At 49.0% G+C, this 20,128-nt stretch overlaps 7 protein-coding genes across 7 annotated transcripts; 3 read left to right on the forward strand and 4 right to left on the reverse strand.

Annotated features, from left to right (window-relative positions):
- Positions 1-2,311: 2,311 nt before the first annotated feature.
- On the forward strand, positions 2,312-3,786 carry BU24DRAFT_416336 (uncharacterized protein). Its single transcript, XM_033526431.1, has 2 exons — positions 2,312-3,028; positions 3,134-3,786. The coding sequence occupies exons 1-2, from the start codon at positions 2,432-2,434 to the stop codon at positions 3,515-3,517; spliced, it is 981 nt and encodes a 326-aa protein (XP_033388996.1). The 5' UTR covers positions 2,312-2,431; the 3' UTR covers positions 3,518-3,786.
- Positions 3,744-4,697, reverse strand: BU24DRAFT_456709 (ribosome recycling factor; the record flags this gene model as incomplete). Its single annotated transcript, XM_033531467.1, has 3 exons — positions 3,744-4,094; positions 4,152-4,545; positions 4,600-4,697. 3 exons carry the CDS (start codon positions 4,695-4,697, stop codon positions 3,744-3,746), a joined length of 843 nt encoding a protein of 280 aa, XP_033388997.1.
- Positions 4,698-4,918: 221 nt separating this feature from the next.
- On the reverse strand, positions 4,919-6,423 carry BU24DRAFT_5671 (uncharacterized protein). The gene is made up of 2 exons (XM_033534399.1): positions 6,197-6,423; positions 4,919-6,144 (listed from the first exon to the last, which is right to left on the reverse strand). The coding sequence occupies exons 1-2, from the start codon at positions 6,203-6,205 to the stop codon at positions 4,951-4,953; spliced, it is 1,203 nt and encodes a 400-aa protein (XP_033388998.1). The 5' UTR covers positions 6,206-6,423; the 3' UTR covers positions 4,919-4,950.
- Positions 6,424-7,729: 1,306 nt separating this feature from the next.
- On the forward strand, positions 7,730-9,241 carry BU24DRAFT_321862 (uncharacterized protein; the record flags this gene model as incomplete). The annotated part of the gene is made up of 1 exon (XM_033522938.1): positions 7,730-9,241. A coding segment is annotated over one exon (1,512 nt), but the record flags the coding sequence as incomplete, so codon positions are not given.
- A 494-nt stretch (positions 9,242-9,735) lies between these two features.
- Positions 9,736-12,147, reverse strand: BU24DRAFT_5758 (uncharacterized protein). The gene is made up of 2 exons (XM_033534417.1): positions 12,071-12,147; positions 9,736-11,927 (listed from the first exon to the last, which is right to left on the reverse strand). Exon 2 carries the CDS (start codon positions 11,820-11,822, stop codon positions 10,032-10,034), a length of 1,791 nt encoding a protein of 596 aa, XP_033389000.1. The 5' UTR covers positions 11,823-11,927; positions 12,071-12,147; the 3' UTR covers positions 9,736-10,031.
- A 2,595-nt stretch (positions 12,148-14,742) lies between these two features.
- BU24DRAFT_416342 (uncharacterized protein) lies at positions 14,743-15,589 on the forward strand. The gene is made up of 3 exons (XM_033526432.1): positions 14,743-14,913; positions 14,970-15,288; positions 15,378-15,589. The coding sequence occupies exons 1-3, from the start codon at positions 14,824-14,826 to the stop codon at positions 15,425-15,427; spliced, it is 459 nt and encodes a 152-aa protein (XP_033389001.1). The 5' UTR covers positions 14,743-14,823; the 3' UTR covers positions 15,428-15,589.
- Positions 15,590-16,589: 1,000 nt separating this feature from the next.
- On the reverse strand, positions 16,590-18,661 carry BU24DRAFT_5810 (uncharacterized protein). Its single transcript, XM_033534425.1, has 2 exons — positions 18,618-18,661; positions 16,590-18,567 (listed from the first exon to the last, which is right to left on the reverse strand). The coding sequence occupies exon 2, from the start codon at positions 18,344-18,346 to the stop codon at positions 16,757-16,759; it is 1,590 nt and encodes a 529-aa protein (XP_033389002.1). The 5' UTR covers positions 18,347-18,567; positions 18,618-18,661; the 3' UTR covers positions 16,590-16,756.
- Between the last annotated feature and the right edge of the window lie 1,467 nt (positions 18,662-20,128).

Genomic DNA, 20,128 nt, shown 5'->3' on the forward strand with positions numbered 1-20,128 from the left:
TGATCATGTTCATATCCTCTTAAAAAGCATGGCATCTTACTCTCCCTTACTGCAGACCACAATGCCCGCGCATCTCAAGCCATCGCGTAAAAGAAGGCAGTCAGCATGCAAACATGCAAACAGATAAGAAAAAGAAACATCAAGAGTTCAAATGATTGAACGATGGGTACTACTGTCATAGGTATCCTCACGTCATCCTGCCATAATGCACACCGTCAGTGGTTGTGATGTATGCTCTCAACTCGCAGGTGTCTAATAGCGATTGGAGGATACGGGGCGATCTACTCTGACAGGCTGGCCTGCGCCCCAGTTTGTCCTACATGTCAGATTGTTGCGATTGTGATCATTTCGTCACCGCTTGTAGAACACAAATACACGGGCATTTGCATGAAAGGTTTTGGATGCGCTCCATAACATGCGCTCCTTCTGCGGTATTGCCTCCAACGGTCGCAAGAAGTGTGACGCAAGGCATGGTGTAACAACGAACGCCTACGATGTAGCAGATCGCGGGTTACGTACAAATATTATCAGCTGAATGCAATTTATTTATCTGTGACTACTTTTAATATAAAGTAAAATGATGACGCTAAAGCAAAGTCTATACAAACAATGAGACATTCTTCGCTCGGACCCCAATGTAAAGCAGAATACCGATTACTTAGTTAGTCTTCTACGGAAAGACCATGTAGCATATCTAGTTGAAACCTTTTCTGCTCCATTTTTGTAGCTGCGTTTGGCCTTTGGATTATAATAGAGAGGTAACAGCGTCTCAGCACAAAGCAGTGCAAGCCGACCTACTGTATAAGTCATCCATAGTTGTGGGTTTTGAAAGCTACTTGGTGTCTGACTTAGAATTGATTGAATTACAAAACAAATCAAAAAAAAACTGTCACCCTTTAAAGCTGCCAAGGCTACCAACTGATGAAAGGCTTACAGGAATCAATATATATGCACAAGGCAATCTTGTGAACTATCGCAACGTGGTACTGGCGAATTGGGATGCGACATAACGTGGTGGAGCCCGAGAATTGGCCAACATGTGCACTGTGTCTACTGGACAGTAGCGGCCTTATAGGTACAGAATGAAGCTTAAAGGTGTACGGAAGTGTTGAACCCGTGACCGGAAGCTTAGGTATATGCCATTAACAACGAGCTGTGGGACAGTAACTCCTCCGAATGCAACCTTGTATAGGCCTAGATGCGCCTAATCGTTCCCTACAAGCAACCCATGAAGGAGGTTCCCGCCCCATGTGTTTGTTGTGATTAGGTTATACGTAGCAAGTCAACAAGGGTTTAAACGGTGTTATAGGCATGCTTGTGAGCATTGGGCCCCTGAGCGGTCGCGTCCTGGAGACCGAAGCTACAGAGAAGTTTGCAAATGACACGAAAGACTTCTCATGTGGCTAACATGGGAGTTTGCTATATTCTTTTGATCATATTATGGGTTCTGAAATCATTAAAAGAAAAAGCATTCAGCATGTTGAATGCCCTTAAACATCCAACTTGAGCTTCAAAAGAGACTTCTAAGGTCAGTATCAATCACGGTAAACCAATTGATTACTTCTATACTAACAAAAGAGAGAATCATACAACACTCTCTTCTTTTTAGTCCACTTAAGGAGTCTACCCCTATCGACAAACTCAATGGTGATCTCCGACGTCTCAGTAACGCTCCGCTTTCTAGCTTCAACTTTCCACAGTAAACGATGGACGTACTGTAAGAAATTGATTCGACCTGCAATCAAGATCAGCAATAGTTCACTCAAGGGTACATAGTCGTCGTCTTCCCGTACTCGTAGGTCAGTTTAATGGTTGCCTAGAGTCTGAAGTCATAACAAAATTTTCACGGTAATTACAAGAGTTTTCACAAAATTTCCAATAAACAAGAGATGATAAGTAGAAGAAATGTAGGAGCGATGGAGCTTGCACGTAGTCAGAGAGAATTTATTGATTTTGTTTGATGGTACTGCTAGTCTGTAGATATAACAATTTTCTATGGCACTCATATTCCTATGACTGCATCCTCAATTCGCACGCATTGCCCGATTGAGCAATCTCGCGAATGGAAGCCTGAAGGAACCGACTCGCTAGGGTACTCGCAAGCTTATTCCACCGCCTGTGTATGTATTTAGCTCAGCTAAGCCCTTTCTAGATATCCTCACCATTTGATTGGCCAGTTCGCTACTCACTGCAGAATGGATGCGAAGTACGCGTACTATGCAACAACATGGCCACGAAGCTGAAGCAGACCATTATATCGTAGAAGAATCATACTCTGTGGAAACTTGTATATATAGGTATCTGGGATCATGTAGGAATTAGCACCACCTCATCATCAAGTCCTCAAAGATCCCATCGTCAGATTCTATCAATACACACAGACCATTTTGCTCTATCAATTCATTCTTCTTTTGGCTGAAAGCGCATCTCAATGGCGTCCCCTACCACGACGTCTCTTTCTTCTACAACAAGTTCAACCTCCGTCCCCTCTTGTACGACCGCTGTGCCCGGCAAGTACGGTTACGTGCCGCCCGAAGCATGCAATGCGAACTGGGCATATGCTCCCAGCTTCACGGCCGCAATTGCCATGTGTGTCCTCTTCGGAATCCTGACTTTCGCTCACATTTCCCTCGCCGTCCTGCACCGCAAGCCATTTTGCTGGGTGATCATCATGGGTGTAGCATGGGAGTTCATTGCTTTCATCACTCGCTCTCTTGGAGCCCACGATCAGCAGAAGCTTGGATATGCCTATCCCTCGTCCCTACTCTTCCTCTTGGCACCACTTTGGATCAATGCCTTTGTATACATGACTGCGGGGCGACTGATTTGGACTTTCCACCCAGAAAAGAAGGTGTTTGGGATTAAGGCCATCCGTATTGGAAAGTACTTCGTCTGGCTCGACATACTCTCCTTCCTGGTGCAGGGTGCCGGCGGCCTCATGCTGGAACCAGGAGGAGATGCTAAAATCTTGGACATCGGGAAGAACATATACATGAGCGGCGTGGGTCTCCAGGAGTTTTTCATCGTCCTGTTCCTAGCGTTAATCGTCCGCTTCCATCTCACAATGCAGCGCCTCGCGAGCAATGGCGTTGGTCCTTCGCCGGCAAACACTAGATGGAAATGGCTGACGTACGCTCTTTATGCTGTCCTGGCTTTGATCACCATGCGTGTCATCTTTCGACTTGTGGAATTCAGTGCTGGAAACAACACCAGTAACCCTTTGCCGTACAAGGAAGTTTATGCGTTGACATTAGATGCTTTCCCAATGCTGTTGGCGGCCCTTATATTGGCTGTGGTGCATCCTGGCTTAGCTTTAAAAGGTCCTGAATCGGAGTTCCCGTCCAGGAAAGAGAAGAAGGAAGCAAAAAAGGCTAAGAAGGCCCAGAAGAAGGCAATTAAAGAGGAGAAGAAAATGGGAAAAGGGTTCACGAAAATGGACAATGTGCCCGTTAGCACTGAGCTTTTGGAAGTCCGCCGCGCAGATGACCTGGAAAGAGGAAAAGGTTACTCAAATTAACTGGGTTCGTGTTGGATAGGACACCGATATTCATGAAACAACAAGTACGGCTCCTGAGCTAGATGTTGGTCGTCATTCCTTAGTTCCCCCTTTGTTGATCACTCTCGATTTGTTTCCCAAAACGGGTTTGAGACATTGCAATATAGATATTTACATACCTAGTAATAAGGTTACCAATAGATTTGATTCTTTTACAGTGCTAGCAATGTCCACATGTAACTCAAGATTACTGACTCTCGAGCACCTTCTTAGCACCTTCGGTGATTCGCTTGACTTCCGAATGACCCTTTTTCACAACCTCCTCCATTCGCTTGCCTGCCTTTTGCAGATCGTCCGGCAACACGGCTTTGTCCAGTCCAAACTTCCTCAACTTCTTATTGTGGCTGGCTCTTGCATCGTGAATGGCACGGTCGGCCTGTTCGGAGGCCTTCTGTGCAGTCTCAAGAGCAGCCTGGCGGGATTCACCAGTTGGTGGAGGAATCGGCACAGGGATAGTAAGGGGAGAATCGGCGTGCGGTTGCTGAGGTGTGAGGTTGTGTGTTGAGGCTGCAATAGCCGATGTTACGGGCTTGACGTGCTGCTCGTTATTAGTCTACACACATCATACAGATGCGCTACATGGTAGTGAACTTACGCTTTGCTCTCCGAGCATGACATTAAGCAATCTTCCTTTCGGTACGACTTGTGCAATGTCTCCCAAGCGGACCGTTTCCTTGCCTTCCTTTGCCGTGCCTAATTGTACCTTCAACGACTCTACCACGCTGGGATTGAGCCTTCCACCGGACCTCAGCTGCGAAAGCTCATGTGTCAGGCGCTCTATGGCCTTCAATATTTGTGACTCCAGCCCGGACATGTCATATGCCTCGTCAACAGCTGTGGGGCCTGACGCATCGGTAACGGGCGGGGAGGAATCTGAGCGTGCGCGTACTTTATTGGCTTTTCCGGCCTTCTTCAGTAGTCCGGGGGTTGAGGAGAAGCTACGTGCGGTATTGCATGTTTGTTCATGGGCGCAGGCTGCTGAGAGACGTCTAGACATGAATGTGTTAGGTTTCGGATCAGGTCATGTTCAGAACAGCACCTACGCATGGCGTTGTGGTGAACCAATTGCACGCAATTGGATAGATAGAGGTATCCTCGGATTTAGGCGCTGGGTTACTCGAGGTATAACTGAACGAGACATGATGGCGTCGAGGTTTGGTTGTGTTGCTGAGCTGTCAGTCGATCGGCATCAGATGGAGAAGCTCGACGCACGACCCACTTTGCTCCTCGCGTGTAAGCTGCGTCATACCTCAGCAGCCTTGTACCTGAATACCACGCTACTTCATTGCGGGGAAATGGACGACTTCTTCCAATTTCTTACAATCATGTAGAATCGGGTATATCTGAGATTATAAATACATCCAACTGGAAAAATGATGGGTACCCAAGTGCTATCATCCACCTCCACCTCCGCCCTCTGACGCGGCTGCTTCAAGAATCTGTCGAACGGTTGCACGCTTGTGCTTCTCTCCCAGGATCATACACATTGACGTGGCTACGATAACATTGTAGAGCCACGTCTTCTTGACGGCTGAAAGTTGCTCCTGAGTGCTATCTGCAAGGCCTTCTCTAGAAACTCTAGGAAGAGCTGACGGCATGTAGTCCACCATGAGATGCCAAATTGCACCATCAAACAAATCGAGCGTGCCGTGCTTCTTTGATGCAATTGAAGAAGTGTATTTACCGAGACAAACCTCTAGTTGTTGGCCGTCTTCAGTTGCGGGCAGTTTTGCGACTAACTTGAGGTGGCTGAAATGGCACCAAATGCCACACGTGCGTGTCTCTTTTACAGTTCCTGTCCCCTTCCAATAGAAGTCAATCCCCTCGAAGTGGAAGTGGTATCTTCTGGTGTCTCGCGAGAAAGGAGATGTCCACTTGAGGTACACTACATATTCTGCTCGAACTGCTGCTTGGTCTATAGCTTCCGTCTCATCTTCGAGTACATCGGGATCGGGCCCAACGTTCGCCTTACGTTTCGCTCGTAAATTGTGAACATATTCCTTGCCACCTTCACCCCATAAACGCCAGGTCTTTACTTTGTATCCTTTCAGCCTCTGATCGTCAGATTTTAGTATTTTCTTGTCTCCGCCATTATTTTTCCACGATACGACACCTCGTGGATCGATCACTCCTGGCTTTGCAATCGACGGACCAAATTGTAACTTGTAACTCCTCCAGAAAGACTTCGTATGAATCAGCATCAAAGGAACCCCAACATTCGATGTTTGAGTATAGAGCACACGTGGAGGATCGTGAAAGCTCAGGTAAGGTGTGTACAGTAAGAACGAAGCATCATTATCGACCGCGTCCAATTCTGTGGATTGATTTCCTGGACATGGGATAGTGCGCGTCCTGCTTAGCTTCCTTTGAATTCGTTCGGCCTTCAATTCCTTCACGTTTGGGCCTGACCATCGTTCCCTGGTAGAATCGACAGCCGTAGTCAATACGGCATGTCGCTCTCTTTTGTGGTAAACATGATATGTGGAACGTAGTTCGTTGCTGGTGAGAAGTGGATCAAAGGATGTGGTTGCGTTGAATTGACCGCTCTTCAAGTCTTCGAGAGAGCTTGCAGAAACCAAGTTTGATATCTATCATCGGTGAGCTTGTATGTAAAAATCATTACTATAGCAAAGAAATTACCTTAGCCATTGTCTCGACACATGCGTTCACGTGCGGAAAAGCTTGCTGGAAGGTGACGAAGAACCGACAAACCCTGAACCATTCCAACAGATTTCCTGTTGTTTAATTCAAATATCGAAGGCATGGAATCTTAGAGCTAGCCTCTCCCATTTTATGTATCGTGAGTGATGGTTGAAGATGCGATAATGATCTGCACTAAATGAGTGTCTAAGCCTCCACCACTCGCTTTGCTCGCTTTCTTTAGCTATCTTGATTTGGATAGCTACGCCCCCTGAGCACCCAATTGGCTCACTGCACCTCATACGATAGATGGATGGCAGCCATTATTCTCTCTTGAAAGGACAGGCTGATTTGACCAGCAACCCGGCCCACGTGTAGGGTCAGAAGATTGACCTGTGATTCTGCCCATAAATGCCAAGTGTCGTGAGGCAGACTGGCTGGCAGCAATGCATTCAATTACTGATACAATCCCAGTCCCTATCATCATGCAGTGCACAGTTCCCCGTGCCGTGGATATGGAATCGCGTTTTGCAGTTCCCGTCCCGGGCGATCTAGCTGCGGTGAAGCGTAGGTCGGAATGGTCTCTCTCCCTGGCCGGTATCGGCTCGTTGGGATCGGGACCGGATCTGGTGATACTCGACTTTATCGTGCGTTGCTACTTCATGTACGGAGTATTGCTTGGTCTTGCTTCATTCCTCATGGAAAGACTGTTGTGCATTGCTCGGGCTTCCAAGGGTCCATACAGACATGTTGTGCTTGTGGAATGCTCGGGGCGTAAATCGAGAGTGACACGAGTCTGACCGCCTTCTTTCAGCTAGGGAGTCAGTGTTTGTTTGTTGTTTGTCAAGGGACGAGCTGCCTCCTGTCTGTGTAAGGCATCACGAACATGTCGAATGTGAGGACCCGAAAGTGCCAGCTGCCCTGCGTCGGATTTCTAGCGGTGACCAGTTCATCATGCGCTTTCGTACTACGAGTGCAACGCTCCTCCGACAAACCGACTGAACACCATCAGCAGACTGTTTCCCTGATTCGGACATCGCATCGACCAACGAGAGCTGCTTTCACTGCCCAATGAGAGCATTTCTCAGCGTGTGAAGGAGATAGTGGGGACCTTCGAGAATTCGGTTTAATCCGATCCATGATGACCCCTTATCGATACGAAAGATGACTGTGGCGGGGGAGATCTCCTATGCCAAGCTAAGAATAGGTCCGCTCCAACCCTGCATGTGGTGATTCATGACGTTCTTGATACTTTCTTTTCGCTTCTCGTTTCGCCTTTGACCATTTCACTCTCGTCTGATCTTACGACTATACATGCCCGTGCATCTGGCGACCGTCCCATACATCTGCGCTGGCTGCTTGCGCTCAAGTGGCCGCATTGGAGCTTCGACACTTCGGACCTCGATACACCGCGTCGCCCCAGTTCGACAATATGCAGACTCGAAACCACAGCCTCGCGAAAAGGAAGATCAAAGTCACAATATAAACAATGGAGAAGGAAAGGGGTCGGCCCCTGGGGGTCAACAACCAGTTGAAAAGGAAGAGGGTGCAATGACCCGTCGATTAAGAGACATGAGCGAAGAAGCTATCGAAACCGGCGGTCGAAGCAGTCGGAAAGCGGTCTCCGAAGCAGGCTTCAGTGAAGATTTGAGGAAGCAGCTCGAGGAGCGCATAGCATCAGCCAATTTCCGCGCAGAAAATCGGAACGCCTTCGTGGAAGCGGAACTGCCGTCTCACGCTGGCCGAGGCACGCGAGACATCGCTACCTCCCAGGCCTGGACAGGAGAAGAGTCCTTGCATGACGCAAGTCTACGGATGCTCAACGACGCCTACAAGCCTTTGAAATCGGGGAGAGGGCCGCGGATCCCCGGGCCTGCAGCTCCTCCGCCGACACGCGTCGACACTGGCAGGAGCAGCAGCAAGCCAGCGCCGGGTGTGAGGCTCGCGAATGCAAGGGACCGGAGCGGGCTATATAGCAGTCTGAAGGAGTCGGATATCGACGAACAAGAGAGGCAGAAACGCTTCCAGGAACTGAAGGATCGCTTCTCACCACATGCGCGCACAATTGTCCCGGGTTCCATCCAAGGCCTGGCGAGTTTGGCCAACGAACGTATCGAAAACGCGATTGCCCGCGGTCAATTCAAGAATCTCCCTCGAGGGCAGAAGATCGAGAGGAATTACAATGCCTCCTCTCCCTTCCTGGATACTACCGAGTATTTCATGAATAAGATCATTCAAAAACAAGATATCGTGCCTCCATGGATCGAGAAACAGCAGGAATTGATCAGCACAGCCACCAAGTTCCGATCGCGGCTCCGGAACGACTGGAAGAGACATGCGGCCAGGGTGATAGCCAGCAGAGGCGGAACGCTGGCCGAGCAAATGAAACGAGCAGAGGCGTACGCAAAGGCCGAACTAATCGCCAATCCACAAAAAAGAAAGAAAGAGGATATCACGGCAGTTGACGAGTCAGGGCACATATCGCAAATATCCCTTTCCGGCGAGCTGAAGGTGGCTTCCCCATCATCTCCTGGCGCGCCAGTCATCGAGGAAGTGGTTGCTGACAGGGTGGAACTGGGAACGATCGGCAAGATCGGCGAGGTCTCGAGCGACTTGGCACAGCCAGAAGCAACCTCACACACCATCGAGGTAAAGCTTCCCACTCCTCCTCCTACTGAGGTTGCCCCAGCACCGTATCCATTTCGTGATCCCGACTGGGAAAATATCGAATTGGCATATCACAACTTGGCTATAAACGATCTCAACAGCAAGACTCGCTCGTACAATCTTCAGGCACCCAGTCTGGCCAAGAAGCCCTACTTCTCCCTGCAGCGTGAGCTTAATGCCTGCTTTGCAGACATGGCACCTTTGCTTGCAGGAGCAATCAGAGAACGTGCATTAGCGCCCAAGAAAGTAGAAGGATTTGGCCAAAGTCTGTCGGGCGGAAATGGTGTCATGGATAGATTAGTTGGTGAAAAGGTCAAAGTCAGCGATGAGCGTGTGGAGAGACGCTATGGCTTTAGGCAATTCTGGAAAGACATCTGGGACAAAGGTTGAGAGAAGGGAGGACGGATACCTTCGCGATATTGTAGAATACCATGTGCCAATTGTTGTACGACTATACCATAGCTAACACGACGACTCATATTTGTAGAAGTAATTTGACCTGATGGCACTTCGTACACATCGACTATCTTGGCATCAAACTTAATAGAGTAATGGAGTGGTGGCTTCAGACTTTTCTTTTACCTGTTGGAGTGTTGATGTGACCGATGTCTACTGTGTATACATTTCGATGTAACTGATCTACGTCAGTTTCGTGATATCAGTAAGGCCACGGAAGTAGCTTTATCCACCCTGTATAAATGTTGCTCTGTTTGAAAAGGTACGCTCCAAATACGACTACAACAACCATTAACCGTTCTCGGCCAAACTATACAAAAGCTGCCAGGAGCGTATCATCGGTCAATAATGAGAAACGGAAAGAAATTTGTGTCAAGGTTTGTGACTTCAGTGGCCCCATGCAAAGTATTTATCGAACCCGAGCTTGGGGTTCGTCGCCGATGCTGAAATCCATCTACCCCGGTTCGGGAAACAAGTACATGACGCTACTGCGCGGAATCGCGATCTGATTTCCCACTTTGCCATCAAGATTAGGATGTAGATGCAACACTAGACATGCACTGAGAACAGTACGAGCCAATAAATTATCGATTTTACCGCAATGATAACCCCCCGGTCAAGCTATTCTTCCAAATTTTGGCTTGCTAATGCTAAGTATGAAGCTCAAGACAGCACGTGATGTGATTGCTTTGCCTGCCACTGTCAATCAAAGTCATGGATACTTTGGCTTCATGTGTCGCGGCAGCTCCGATCGTAAATGCTGATTAGTTGCGGCAGAGCAATAGCGGGGCCTAGGTGGGGGAATTATATTCGTATTTGCGTTTCGACATCCAGATAGAGTTCGAGCTTTGCAACCTCGAGGCGGAGTCCTGCTGACTTGGACCATGTTTCCTGATGGAGAGAAATATGTCACTTGAGAAGGGGTATGGAGAGGCTCCACAATACCAGAAGCGACCGCTATGGGTAGTAGGACGGGAAGAGCGGACGATACAAGAGAGTGGGAATGACGGGGCGGCGAATGAGACGCCGTTGAATCTCTGGATTTGTTTTGGTACTGTGCAGGAGGCACTGGGGTCGACCTGTGTCTCATATGGTCAGGCATATTGCCTCGCCATTGGTCTAATAGCCCATCCGTGCTACGTCCTACTGACATGTTTGAGTGCCGTTCTTCGAGATCCAAATCAACACCCAACACAGTGCCAGAGTAATCGGAGGACAACAGACTTTCTGCACTCTCTTCGTGGAGGGGAATACCTTGCTGCTGTACAGGGGAATGGGGCTGCCCGGTTGATATGCTGTCCGGATATTGCTTGACTGGTGGGGATTTAGTAGTCGGATATGGGATGATAGGCGTAACTAATGCGGAGCTTCGAGTTTGCTGTTGGGCCAGGGGTTCGCCTGCAGATGATGGCCTTGCTGGCAGGGATATGCACATGCAGTTGGCCGTGACATCAGCCTCATGCGTAGATCGAAAATCAAGGGTCTTTTGATCTGGCGGCCCGTATCTTCGCGAAGGGTTACGCAGTTGAGATTTTCGTTCCTGTTTCTGCTGGGCAAGACCAACTACCCTACCAAGGACGACGCAGAGACTGGGTAAAGCGAGCTTCTTGGTGGTGCCCTTTTGACAGCTTGCAGATTGTGAGCACTTTTGATCTGCAGAAGCAATATCTGTATCCACATCGCTGGGTCCGTTCGAACAGATCATGTCCGACAGACTTCCTCTTGGCCTCAAATTAGGATCGATGTGGGTCCGCGAAAGTGACTCATTACGTTGGGATGCACTGCGAATATGCCGTATGACACCCCCGAAAACCGTGTTGAGGCAGTGTCCACCCTGTTCATCTTCCTTCTCGGACCCCTGATGTGCTTTCAAGCCATAGCGCTTACCCTTGCGGTGGACAGTCGAGTCGATTGTTTCGTGATGAACGTATGACGCTCCACCTTTGCGTCCTGGTTGTGCATGCGGTCCAATAATTCTCTTGAAATTTGTTCCCGATGCGAGGCTCCCTTTTCCACCATGTGTACTGCTGTCCTTCGACTTGACAGGTAGACTCCCACCCACTTTTACGCCCAAAATGCCATTGTGCATCATGGCTTTTGGTTGCTGATGACTGGTGCTTCTGGCATAAGCTGGGATGGTGGAGCAAGAGCCGTGTTCGACAATGGTGGCTAAACGCGGACCATTCACCGTAGGATCAGGCAGAGGAATAGTAGTGCCCAATGGTGCCCGCTCTCGACATTGATGATTGCATGAAGAGTTGGTCGAGATATCTGGCTGTGTTGATTGGTATCGTAGGTCTTCGCTGTCGAAACACCGTGGGTTACATTTGTCTCCAGAGACTCGAGTCTCATTCGAAGGGGGCCGATCTCTCTGGTAGCATATTATTGTCCGTACAACATTTGACGAGTCGACTAATGGTGCTTTTGAGCTGTTGACAGGCATGGTTTGTGGACAGGGGTTGAGAATTGTGTCCCATATAATCGTCGAATTGGAAGGATGCATTCTGTTGAAATATGCTTTGTTATTCTGCTAGAGTAGTGAAGTTGCGCAGGAGTAAGAGTTTGGAAGTTTTATAGTTTGGCAACAGGTATTCGGTATAGAATGTATCTGTCCAGAGTAAACAGAACGAACACACTAGACAGGGAGCAGCCCCATATGGAGCGACTGCTACCCCGGGCCGCCTTCCGCTCAACGATCTGTAAAGCACCTTCGGGAGTATCCGATCAGTTCGATGGATAGTATACACTTACCTCATTTGTAAGATATCTACAGGGCTAGTGTCTGCGTTTGTTTAGCTGAAGTGATTCTTGACTGAAAGGCACACATCTTTCGCAATGGCTTAGTTGGATGCTCAGAGCAAGCCGCGCTTCGCGAATTCCTACCCATAAACTGCGTGTCAGACACACCTAGCCTGAACCCAAACTCACGTACACGTCAAGGTAGTACTGATGTTCAAGGTGGGCATATCGAGAATTGGCAACTGAGACGTGGCCAAAGGAAAAAGAAAAGTCTAGCGACAGTGACTTTGAATCATGACAGGCCAACTGCTCACCCACAAAGATGATAGCCTGTACAGGCTGATGCACCTCATGAGCACAATCTCCACGCGCCTTTGCAGATCACATACCGCCAACAACATTGCCCTAGGGAACATTGGCCTTGTCAAGCTAGCGCAATAGGGAACGAGGCTCCGACGACCGTGGAACGAGGCAAGCATGAAGAACTGTTGGTAGCACAAAAGTGACTGTGTTGAGAACCGATCTGCAGGTTTGCTTTCTGCGAGCATTGTGGTACGAGTAATGGAGTGATTGGGAAGGTTCTCGAACGTGCTTGCTATGTTCCGTGTGGTCTTGCACACGGCCACACCGACTCTGATCCACCATTGTCGCTGGCTCTAGGTATACATCTGCTGATAATGACGCTGAGCAGCGCTTGAGTAGAGGCTGAATCTCCGGGACGAAGTGTATGTCGACGGTAGAAAAGCCTCCTCAGGTGGACATGGGACGATCATTACGTTTTATCGTTGCGTTATCCTCAGCGGGTCTAGTGTTTGCTGTTTACATGGCGTTAACGCAAGGTGTGGCTCTTGTATACTAGTGAAATATGCCAGAATCGTCGTGACCAATAAGTCGACATTGCCTGATTGTGTATCCTCGATGAAGCGCCTTTTGGCTGTGGCTCGACGCTCCATACGACAGCAGACACGGAAACCACTCGCAACTTGAGCAGCTGGAGCGGCGTCAGACTGACGCGAATGCGATACGATGAGGGGGGCATTTCTCCGGATCTCGGCTAGCCTGTTTGGAATCCGAGTACCCAGCTGCTGGGTCTGCCGGGCAATCTGTCACGGTCGGAGATGCGGCAGCAAGGGTTGGATATGCAGCAGCAAGATCTTTGCGCAAGGGACGAGGATACCCAGCCCAGCTTCTGCTTCGCGTCCGATGCGGCCCATCGCCACCGGTGATCGGTAGACCTGCATCTCGCATTCTACAATAAGCAACAATGAGTGGAGCATCCCCAGCACCCAATCGCAATTAAACGTTCGCAATCTCGTATGTACTGATCAGGAAGTCGAGTATTAAGCGCGTCTGGCTGTACACCGGGGAGAACATTCCATGCAGGCAGGCAACTCACAGGTTTCTACGCTGGCACGGGCCATGAGTCGTCCTGTGCATACCTATCGAATACAAAATATTGGTCATTGGAGATGGAGAAAGGCCTCGACGCAAAATGCGCTATTGTGATTCTGAACGGAGGCGTATATAGTGGCTTTGGCGGCAAGTTGGATCATTCATCTTCCATAATGATCATCCAAGATAGGTAGTAATCTTGGTGGGCCATCGATTGCAGCCCGACCGAGGACAGCTGGATTGCAACGATACATGGCATCATAGTTTCGGCTGTCGATCGAATCCATTGGCTCAATTAAAGCATGAGTGTAGCAGTAGAAGTACGTGGCTTCCATGTGGATCAACAAACTGGCTTGTGCAAGCTCGTGCATAGCGTGGGTTGCAGTAAAACGTCAGACCACTGATATGACCACTCCATGACCATATCAAGGAAAGGGAGATGTTACTCAAGCAAACTTAGCATGAGTGTGTCTGCAAGAATGTCCACGACCCGTTAGACGAGACGAGCCGTCGCCCTAGGACGCAGTCTCGGTTATTATGGACATCAAATGCGATGGATGCATAAGCCCAAGTTGCCTAAAAGACGTTGCTTCTTTCTAATGACGGGCGGGTATAGGCGCGGGCCGTACGTGATTAATGTGTATCGTCTGGAGAGCATCGAGGCTGCAGAATGAATCGATCAGATCTGCTCTGGCCTACCCGAAGGAGCTTATGCCGCCCACTGCAATCCCAGGCAAGGGCCCATTGTCGAGTCTTGTTTGCTCCAGTCTCCAAACTAGATGAGGCAGACATACCCAGTCGCCTGGGCGGTGAAGGGTTCGAGGATGGGGAACATGTCGATCGATAGGCCAGGGATGGAAATCTTGCAGCTGCTGCGTGAAGGGGCGCCCTTGTAACGAATCAAGGTAACTGTAACTGTCTGCCGTCACTGCATGCGGGCGGCAGCGTGACCAGAGTCAGACCGCATTAAGATCGGCGAGTCCTTCACTGGCCGCCGGCGCCATACGTTGGACTTTTGGCTTCCATAACGGGCCTTGCAAAGCTGGAGTTACTACATCGGTTCGGGATGCAAGCTGATTGATACACCCTCACTCCATGGTCAAGGTTTCAGGCCCTGCCGAGGGTACATACCCGAGCGTGCCCGTGCTTTACGTCCCACCATATTGGTAAGGCAAGATAACAACGCTCTGCAGTCACATGGGGGAGGTGCCGCGAGTTTCCTTGATAGTTCGAGTCTTCTCTCGAGACTATAAAGGTATAGCCAGTCGTCGTTTTCGAAGCCCTCGCGCTACGAGTGAAGTTTCGTCTGGTACAATTGACTTGACCACATATCTATCGCCTTTTCGGTTTTTGTTATCTCACACCTTCGGAAAATGAGCCTTCCACCTCTGGCACAGAGTGCTGATAAAGCAACTCTATTCGCAAGACTGGGGTTGACGGACCATATCCATAAAATGATGTTGGTAGGAGAAGTTGTCATGCTCAACAACAAATACATTTCGCTCATTTTGGCTTTTAGCAAGAGGCGGCAGAAGCAAGAGACCGTCTCAGTAAAGATTCGGGCAACTTGACGGATCAATCGCGAGCAAATCCTTATGTCCAGCAACCGTACAAATGGGATGAGTTGTCAGAGACGGCAAAACACAGAGAGATCTTGAGGATTGCCTTGGAAGCCAGCCCCCAAACCAGACCGTACTTTGACAAGGGCCGCTTTTTCACCTCAGTTGGGGAAGAGAATTGGGCAACTCGTTGGTACCTCTGGCACAGTTTCCGGTACAGGGACAATCGCGACAATCGCGGCAGGGGAGTCGCTGGTAGGCCCAGTCATGGGTACAGAGGTAAGTGTGGTTTGCATCTGATACAACCGAAGACCATGGCGAAGTTCCTATGGAGACGTCAATAAGAGAACACAATTGACAAATCGCAGGAAATTTGAGTACCCCTATGTATTGGGACCCCGTCCGACACGACCAATAGCTCGCAATGACAGAACAACGTCGATCGCTACCGAACGCATGAAATATTGATCATGCTATTCCACCTTTTACATGTAGATGTCTCCTCAAGTATCCGGTATCCTTCAAGACGGCGAGCAAACGTAGATGATAACTGCTTCGCTGGAACCACCATCAAGCTGCCGCTTCCTCGGTCTTCTTTTTTCCCATTTCTTTGCAGCTTGATGTATTTATTTTTCATTCCATTCAGAATTCCTGGTATTATTATCTTTGGGTATCATTATATTTCCACGCTTCATGAAGAAAGCATGACTTAGCTTCCACTTGTGTTTACAATGACATCTGGAAAGCTTAAACCCGAACTGTGTCCCATGGTCGTATCCGTGCGTGAATATGTATTGTGGTCGATTGAATTGAGAGATGATGTAGGTCATGCAAAGCAGAAAAGATTAAAGTGATGAGTATATGAGGTTGTGAAGGTAAGCTTTACTATCAAGATAGGGATTGTGGTTTGTCTCCATACTTAAGTGGGGCCAACGAAGTGATTCGCGGGATGCTAGAACGAAAGAGGCCAAATACCCCTTGCTAAGATCCAGGAACCAGATACCATGAAGAATTCCAACCCGATTGCAAGGACGCGTTACGGATTATTGGGGATGGTGGCGCACGTCGAACGTGGGTGTGCATATGAGCGAATGCTTTCATGTGCGAGGGATCTCTGATTAAAGTATGCTCGTAGCCGGCATCGAAGAACACAAGTACAACCTGTGCTTATGATGTCACATGGCAACTCTTGCTCGATGTATCTGACGCGCCTCATTATTTTTTTAACCAGGCGTCCATCTTGCATCTATGGTGTCTGCTAAATTGACAAGCTCTGTCACCGCCCTGTGTGTTGATCTTTGCGCCACGCATGCAAGAATCAGTCGTTGCGCGCTCGGCTAACTTTCGGCAGGCCAGTCTCCGACTTGTAAAGGTTGCGCGAAGCAATATGTGAAATCCCAGTGCATTAGCCATTGGAGTGGCTGCGAACGAGAGTTGTTGAATGGAGCAGTATTACAGGCAACCGGAAAAGTATCGGAAGTTATCTTTTCGGCTGACCAAAGATGATGAAGAATTTCAGTGCGATTGCTCTATTCGCAAGTAATGCATTGTTTGGTCTTAGAGTTTAAGGAGGAAGTCTCGTCTGATAGATATCGGTTTGAGTACCTCCCAACACCAATGGAAAAATCGTGTGATGTGTTCAATAATTATCAAGATCTATTGCATGTACCCGAACGCCGCCGCTATGCTATGATGCGATACGCATTGCCCTGTCAATTACCGCTCAGTGACCGCTCAGCATTCGAATTCAAGAGGTAGGAAGCTGGCTCATTTGTTCCTGTAAGGCTTTCCTGTACTGGTCAATTGCGGACTGGATAGCTCTAGTGAGAGGAGTCATAATATCGTTGACTGCCTTGGCCCCTCCAGGCATGCTGTTGGGGTCAAATTTCCTTCTTCTGCCAGTTCGCTGAGTGAACGCCTCATTGTCTTTACGGAGCTGATCTATTTTTGCCGTACGCTCAAGCTCAGCCGTTGTTTCGACAGCCTTGATCCTGTCGAGGGACTTGTCCAATGTCTCGACGAGCCTTGCGACTTCATTGGCACGATCTGCATCCCCTGAATAATATACAGCCCAGAAATAATGCAAAAACTCTACAGTCGTGTTATGGGTCATGGAGAGTGTGTCAAATACAGACCTTGATACCCCCAACTTTGCAATTTGCTCATTCGACACAGTATCTTGAGATGATAAAAGATCGTCATCGTAGGTATGGCGTTTTTTGATAGCCTTGACGATCTCGGAAGTGGCGGCGGTCCGTGTCGATTTGCTTCCGACTCTGGCCTTCTTTCGCGAGCCACTCTCCTCGTCGCTACTGCTATCTTCGTCAATTCCGATAGCTGACTCTAAATTCAGCGCTGCACCAGGCGATATAGTATTCAAGTCTTTATGTATCGTCGACAGCACCTGGCTTGGTGTGCGTTTGGCGTAAGTAGATGCACTGGATGACGTGTGAAGTCCTTGGCCAATCGCAAATAGACGCCCTTGGTCCTTTACTTTCAGTACGACACGGTTGTCTGCTTCCGCGCGCTGCAGATCGCGGAGCTGCAATTCCTTGTATGTATCTTCATCCATACCGACTGGAGCATGACGATCAACTATGTCCGCTGGCGGAACATCCTTCATCATTTTCTCACTCATTCGATTGAGGGTACGGAGAATTGGGACCTTGTCGTAGGAATTGGGGCGCATGGTCCAATCCGGTCGGTTGCCTAGACGTTGGCTATGGTTCTGCTCGTTACCTTCAACGTCTAGGAAGTGAGGAACGATCAATTCCTGAGCTCCTTGATTTTGCAGAGGATCTGTATCGACATTTAAATCAAGATACTTGTCGAGGAATGGCACAATGGGATCTGTATCAGGGTTTATCTTTTCACCCTTGAGCTTCTTGAGCAATCTGCTGCCAAAAAATTGAGACCAAAACTCATCCTCGGACCGTCGTGGGACATTCTCATTGTATGCTTTCCGTACGAGTGGATGTTGAGCAAAGATGATGTGAATCTGCTCCTTGCTCAAATTCATCTTCTTTTCTCCATTGACATATTGAGGCTTTAGCGCAGCGAGTACGTTGTACTTTCCGACGCCTTGGCTGGTTTCAACAGCGTGCGAGCGAAGAAGGTGAACGCGGTTTTCCCAAAATTGCGTCATGAACTGCTGAGGTCCAATGGACTCTGGCTTCTCTTTATAGGCTTGATCGAATCGCTGGCGCAGAGAGGGGTTCGAGTTTAGCAATGACTGTTGTAGTTTGATATCCTTGAGCAAAGCTGCACCATCGTATTTATCTTCATCGCCTTTTGCGGAGCCGGCTGCCGCTGCAGCTACCGTTTGGGCCATTGTCATCGAACCTGAGGCCCCAGCACCGTTACCGGCAGATGGTGTGCCCGGTGCAGGTGTTGGGGCAGATGCAGCATTTTTGGCAGCCTCAATCCATTTGCGAAGTGTGTCCGTTGTCGCCTGTTGGTCATCGCGAGCGGTAGCTGACGTGAAGGTAAAGGTATGGTTCTCTTTGGCTATGATTTTGATGGAAGCTTTCGCGGAGGTCGCTGGGGTTTGCTGTAGATCTGTAGTTTGGTCAACTGATTGAGGAACTCTTGGGTGGTTGTGAAACTACATTGACTGAGTACAGACAAGAAAGGCAGACATACTGGTAATCTCTGACACGGGTATGGTCAGCGGAGGGATCGCGCCGTTGGTCGATGTCCAGGACACAGTCCCTCCACCTTCTGCAGACAATGCGATGGTGCCATCCTGCTTCTTGTACTGTGCCGAAGCTTGGGACATGCTGATGTGGGAAGAGTGGTCATGAACTTTGAGCTTGAGGCAACGGCCGCTGATGAAAGATACGCCAAGCAATTGTTATTGTACCTACCACCACACGGGCCAATCAGATGATCCGTTTCTCGTTGCACTTTTGCACGTGATCATCTACCCCAGATTGATTTCCCGTCCGCAATCGACAAGCGTAGATCCCCGTTCCCAACACTCGCAACGACTGTACAACCTCTTTGGAGTGTACCGTTGTACCTGTGGAAGTGGTTGTGAGCTAAAATAAGAACAATGAGATTGAATTGTCGAAACGAACGCGCACAGAATGGCAGCTCAAACAGAATTGGATTCTCGCCTGTTGAATCCATCTGGTTTGACGCAAGACGAGATATTGTTAGACGCCTATGCATCAAACATCTTGCATAGGGTCCGATCGCCGTATGAGAAGCAAGCCATGTAAGGAACATGACCGACCAAAGACGTCGCAAAAGAGTCGCGATTCAGTTTGCCTAAAACACCCGTTAAACCTCGGCCGTACGAAGTAGACCAGGACCAAGACCAAGACTTGAACAGGACCTGGAATGTCCGACACGACCGAAAGACTCCATCGGTATGTTGCCGGATGGACTTCTCGACGGCCGCGGACTCTCCTTTTCCCTATCGCGGCGGGAGAGATGTGCGGTAGATACCCCAGAATCGTACTTACGATAATTGTCTGGTGTGCTTGCGCCTCCTGGGCAAGTAACTGCAGATGTGGTTAGTTGCTTGACAGGACAGGCTACTGAAGCAGATTGTCTTCCAGTGCCGGATGGCGCAGAGTTAGTCTACGCGCATGCGGGCTTGCAAGCAACGAGCCGTTTACCTAAGGCTTTACATCATTGGCCAGTGGTTTTGTCCTGCTGCCCTGGCTTCAACTCTTGGATGATGTATCATTGCAGATGATCAATAATGATGATCGATTGTGACGATGCTGATGACGAGATGTTACCGTTATCTGGTAGAAAAGAACCACGAGGCCTACAACGATCTAGGTGTATTATATGCAACAGCTGCTTGCAAACGTCTACATGAGTATGCTGATTATTTCATGCACAGGCCGGGAGCGACGAGACGGGTAACGAGTGTGTGGTGAAGAAGACACGATGGAACGGAGTACTCCGGGATTCATACACTTCGCATCGTTACCGTACGGCTACCGTACGGCGTACATTTGGGCACCTGTTAGCAGGTATGTTGAATATGAGCGGATATGCAGGCCGTGACTTGTTTGGACAAGAGTCAAAGAACCGCACAAGCCCAAATTGATATTTTAATTGTTATTATTGGTATTTTTATTACGGAGTTCTCGTGCTAGTA

This window comes from Aaosphaeria arxii (genome assembly GCF_010015735.1).
Source record: "Aaosphaeria arxii CBS 175.79 unplaced genomic scaffold BU24scaffold_1, whole genome shotgun sequence".
Taxonomy (NCBI): Eukaryota; Fungi; Ascomycota; class Dothideomycetes; order Pleosporales; genus Aaosphaeria; species Aaosphaeria arxii.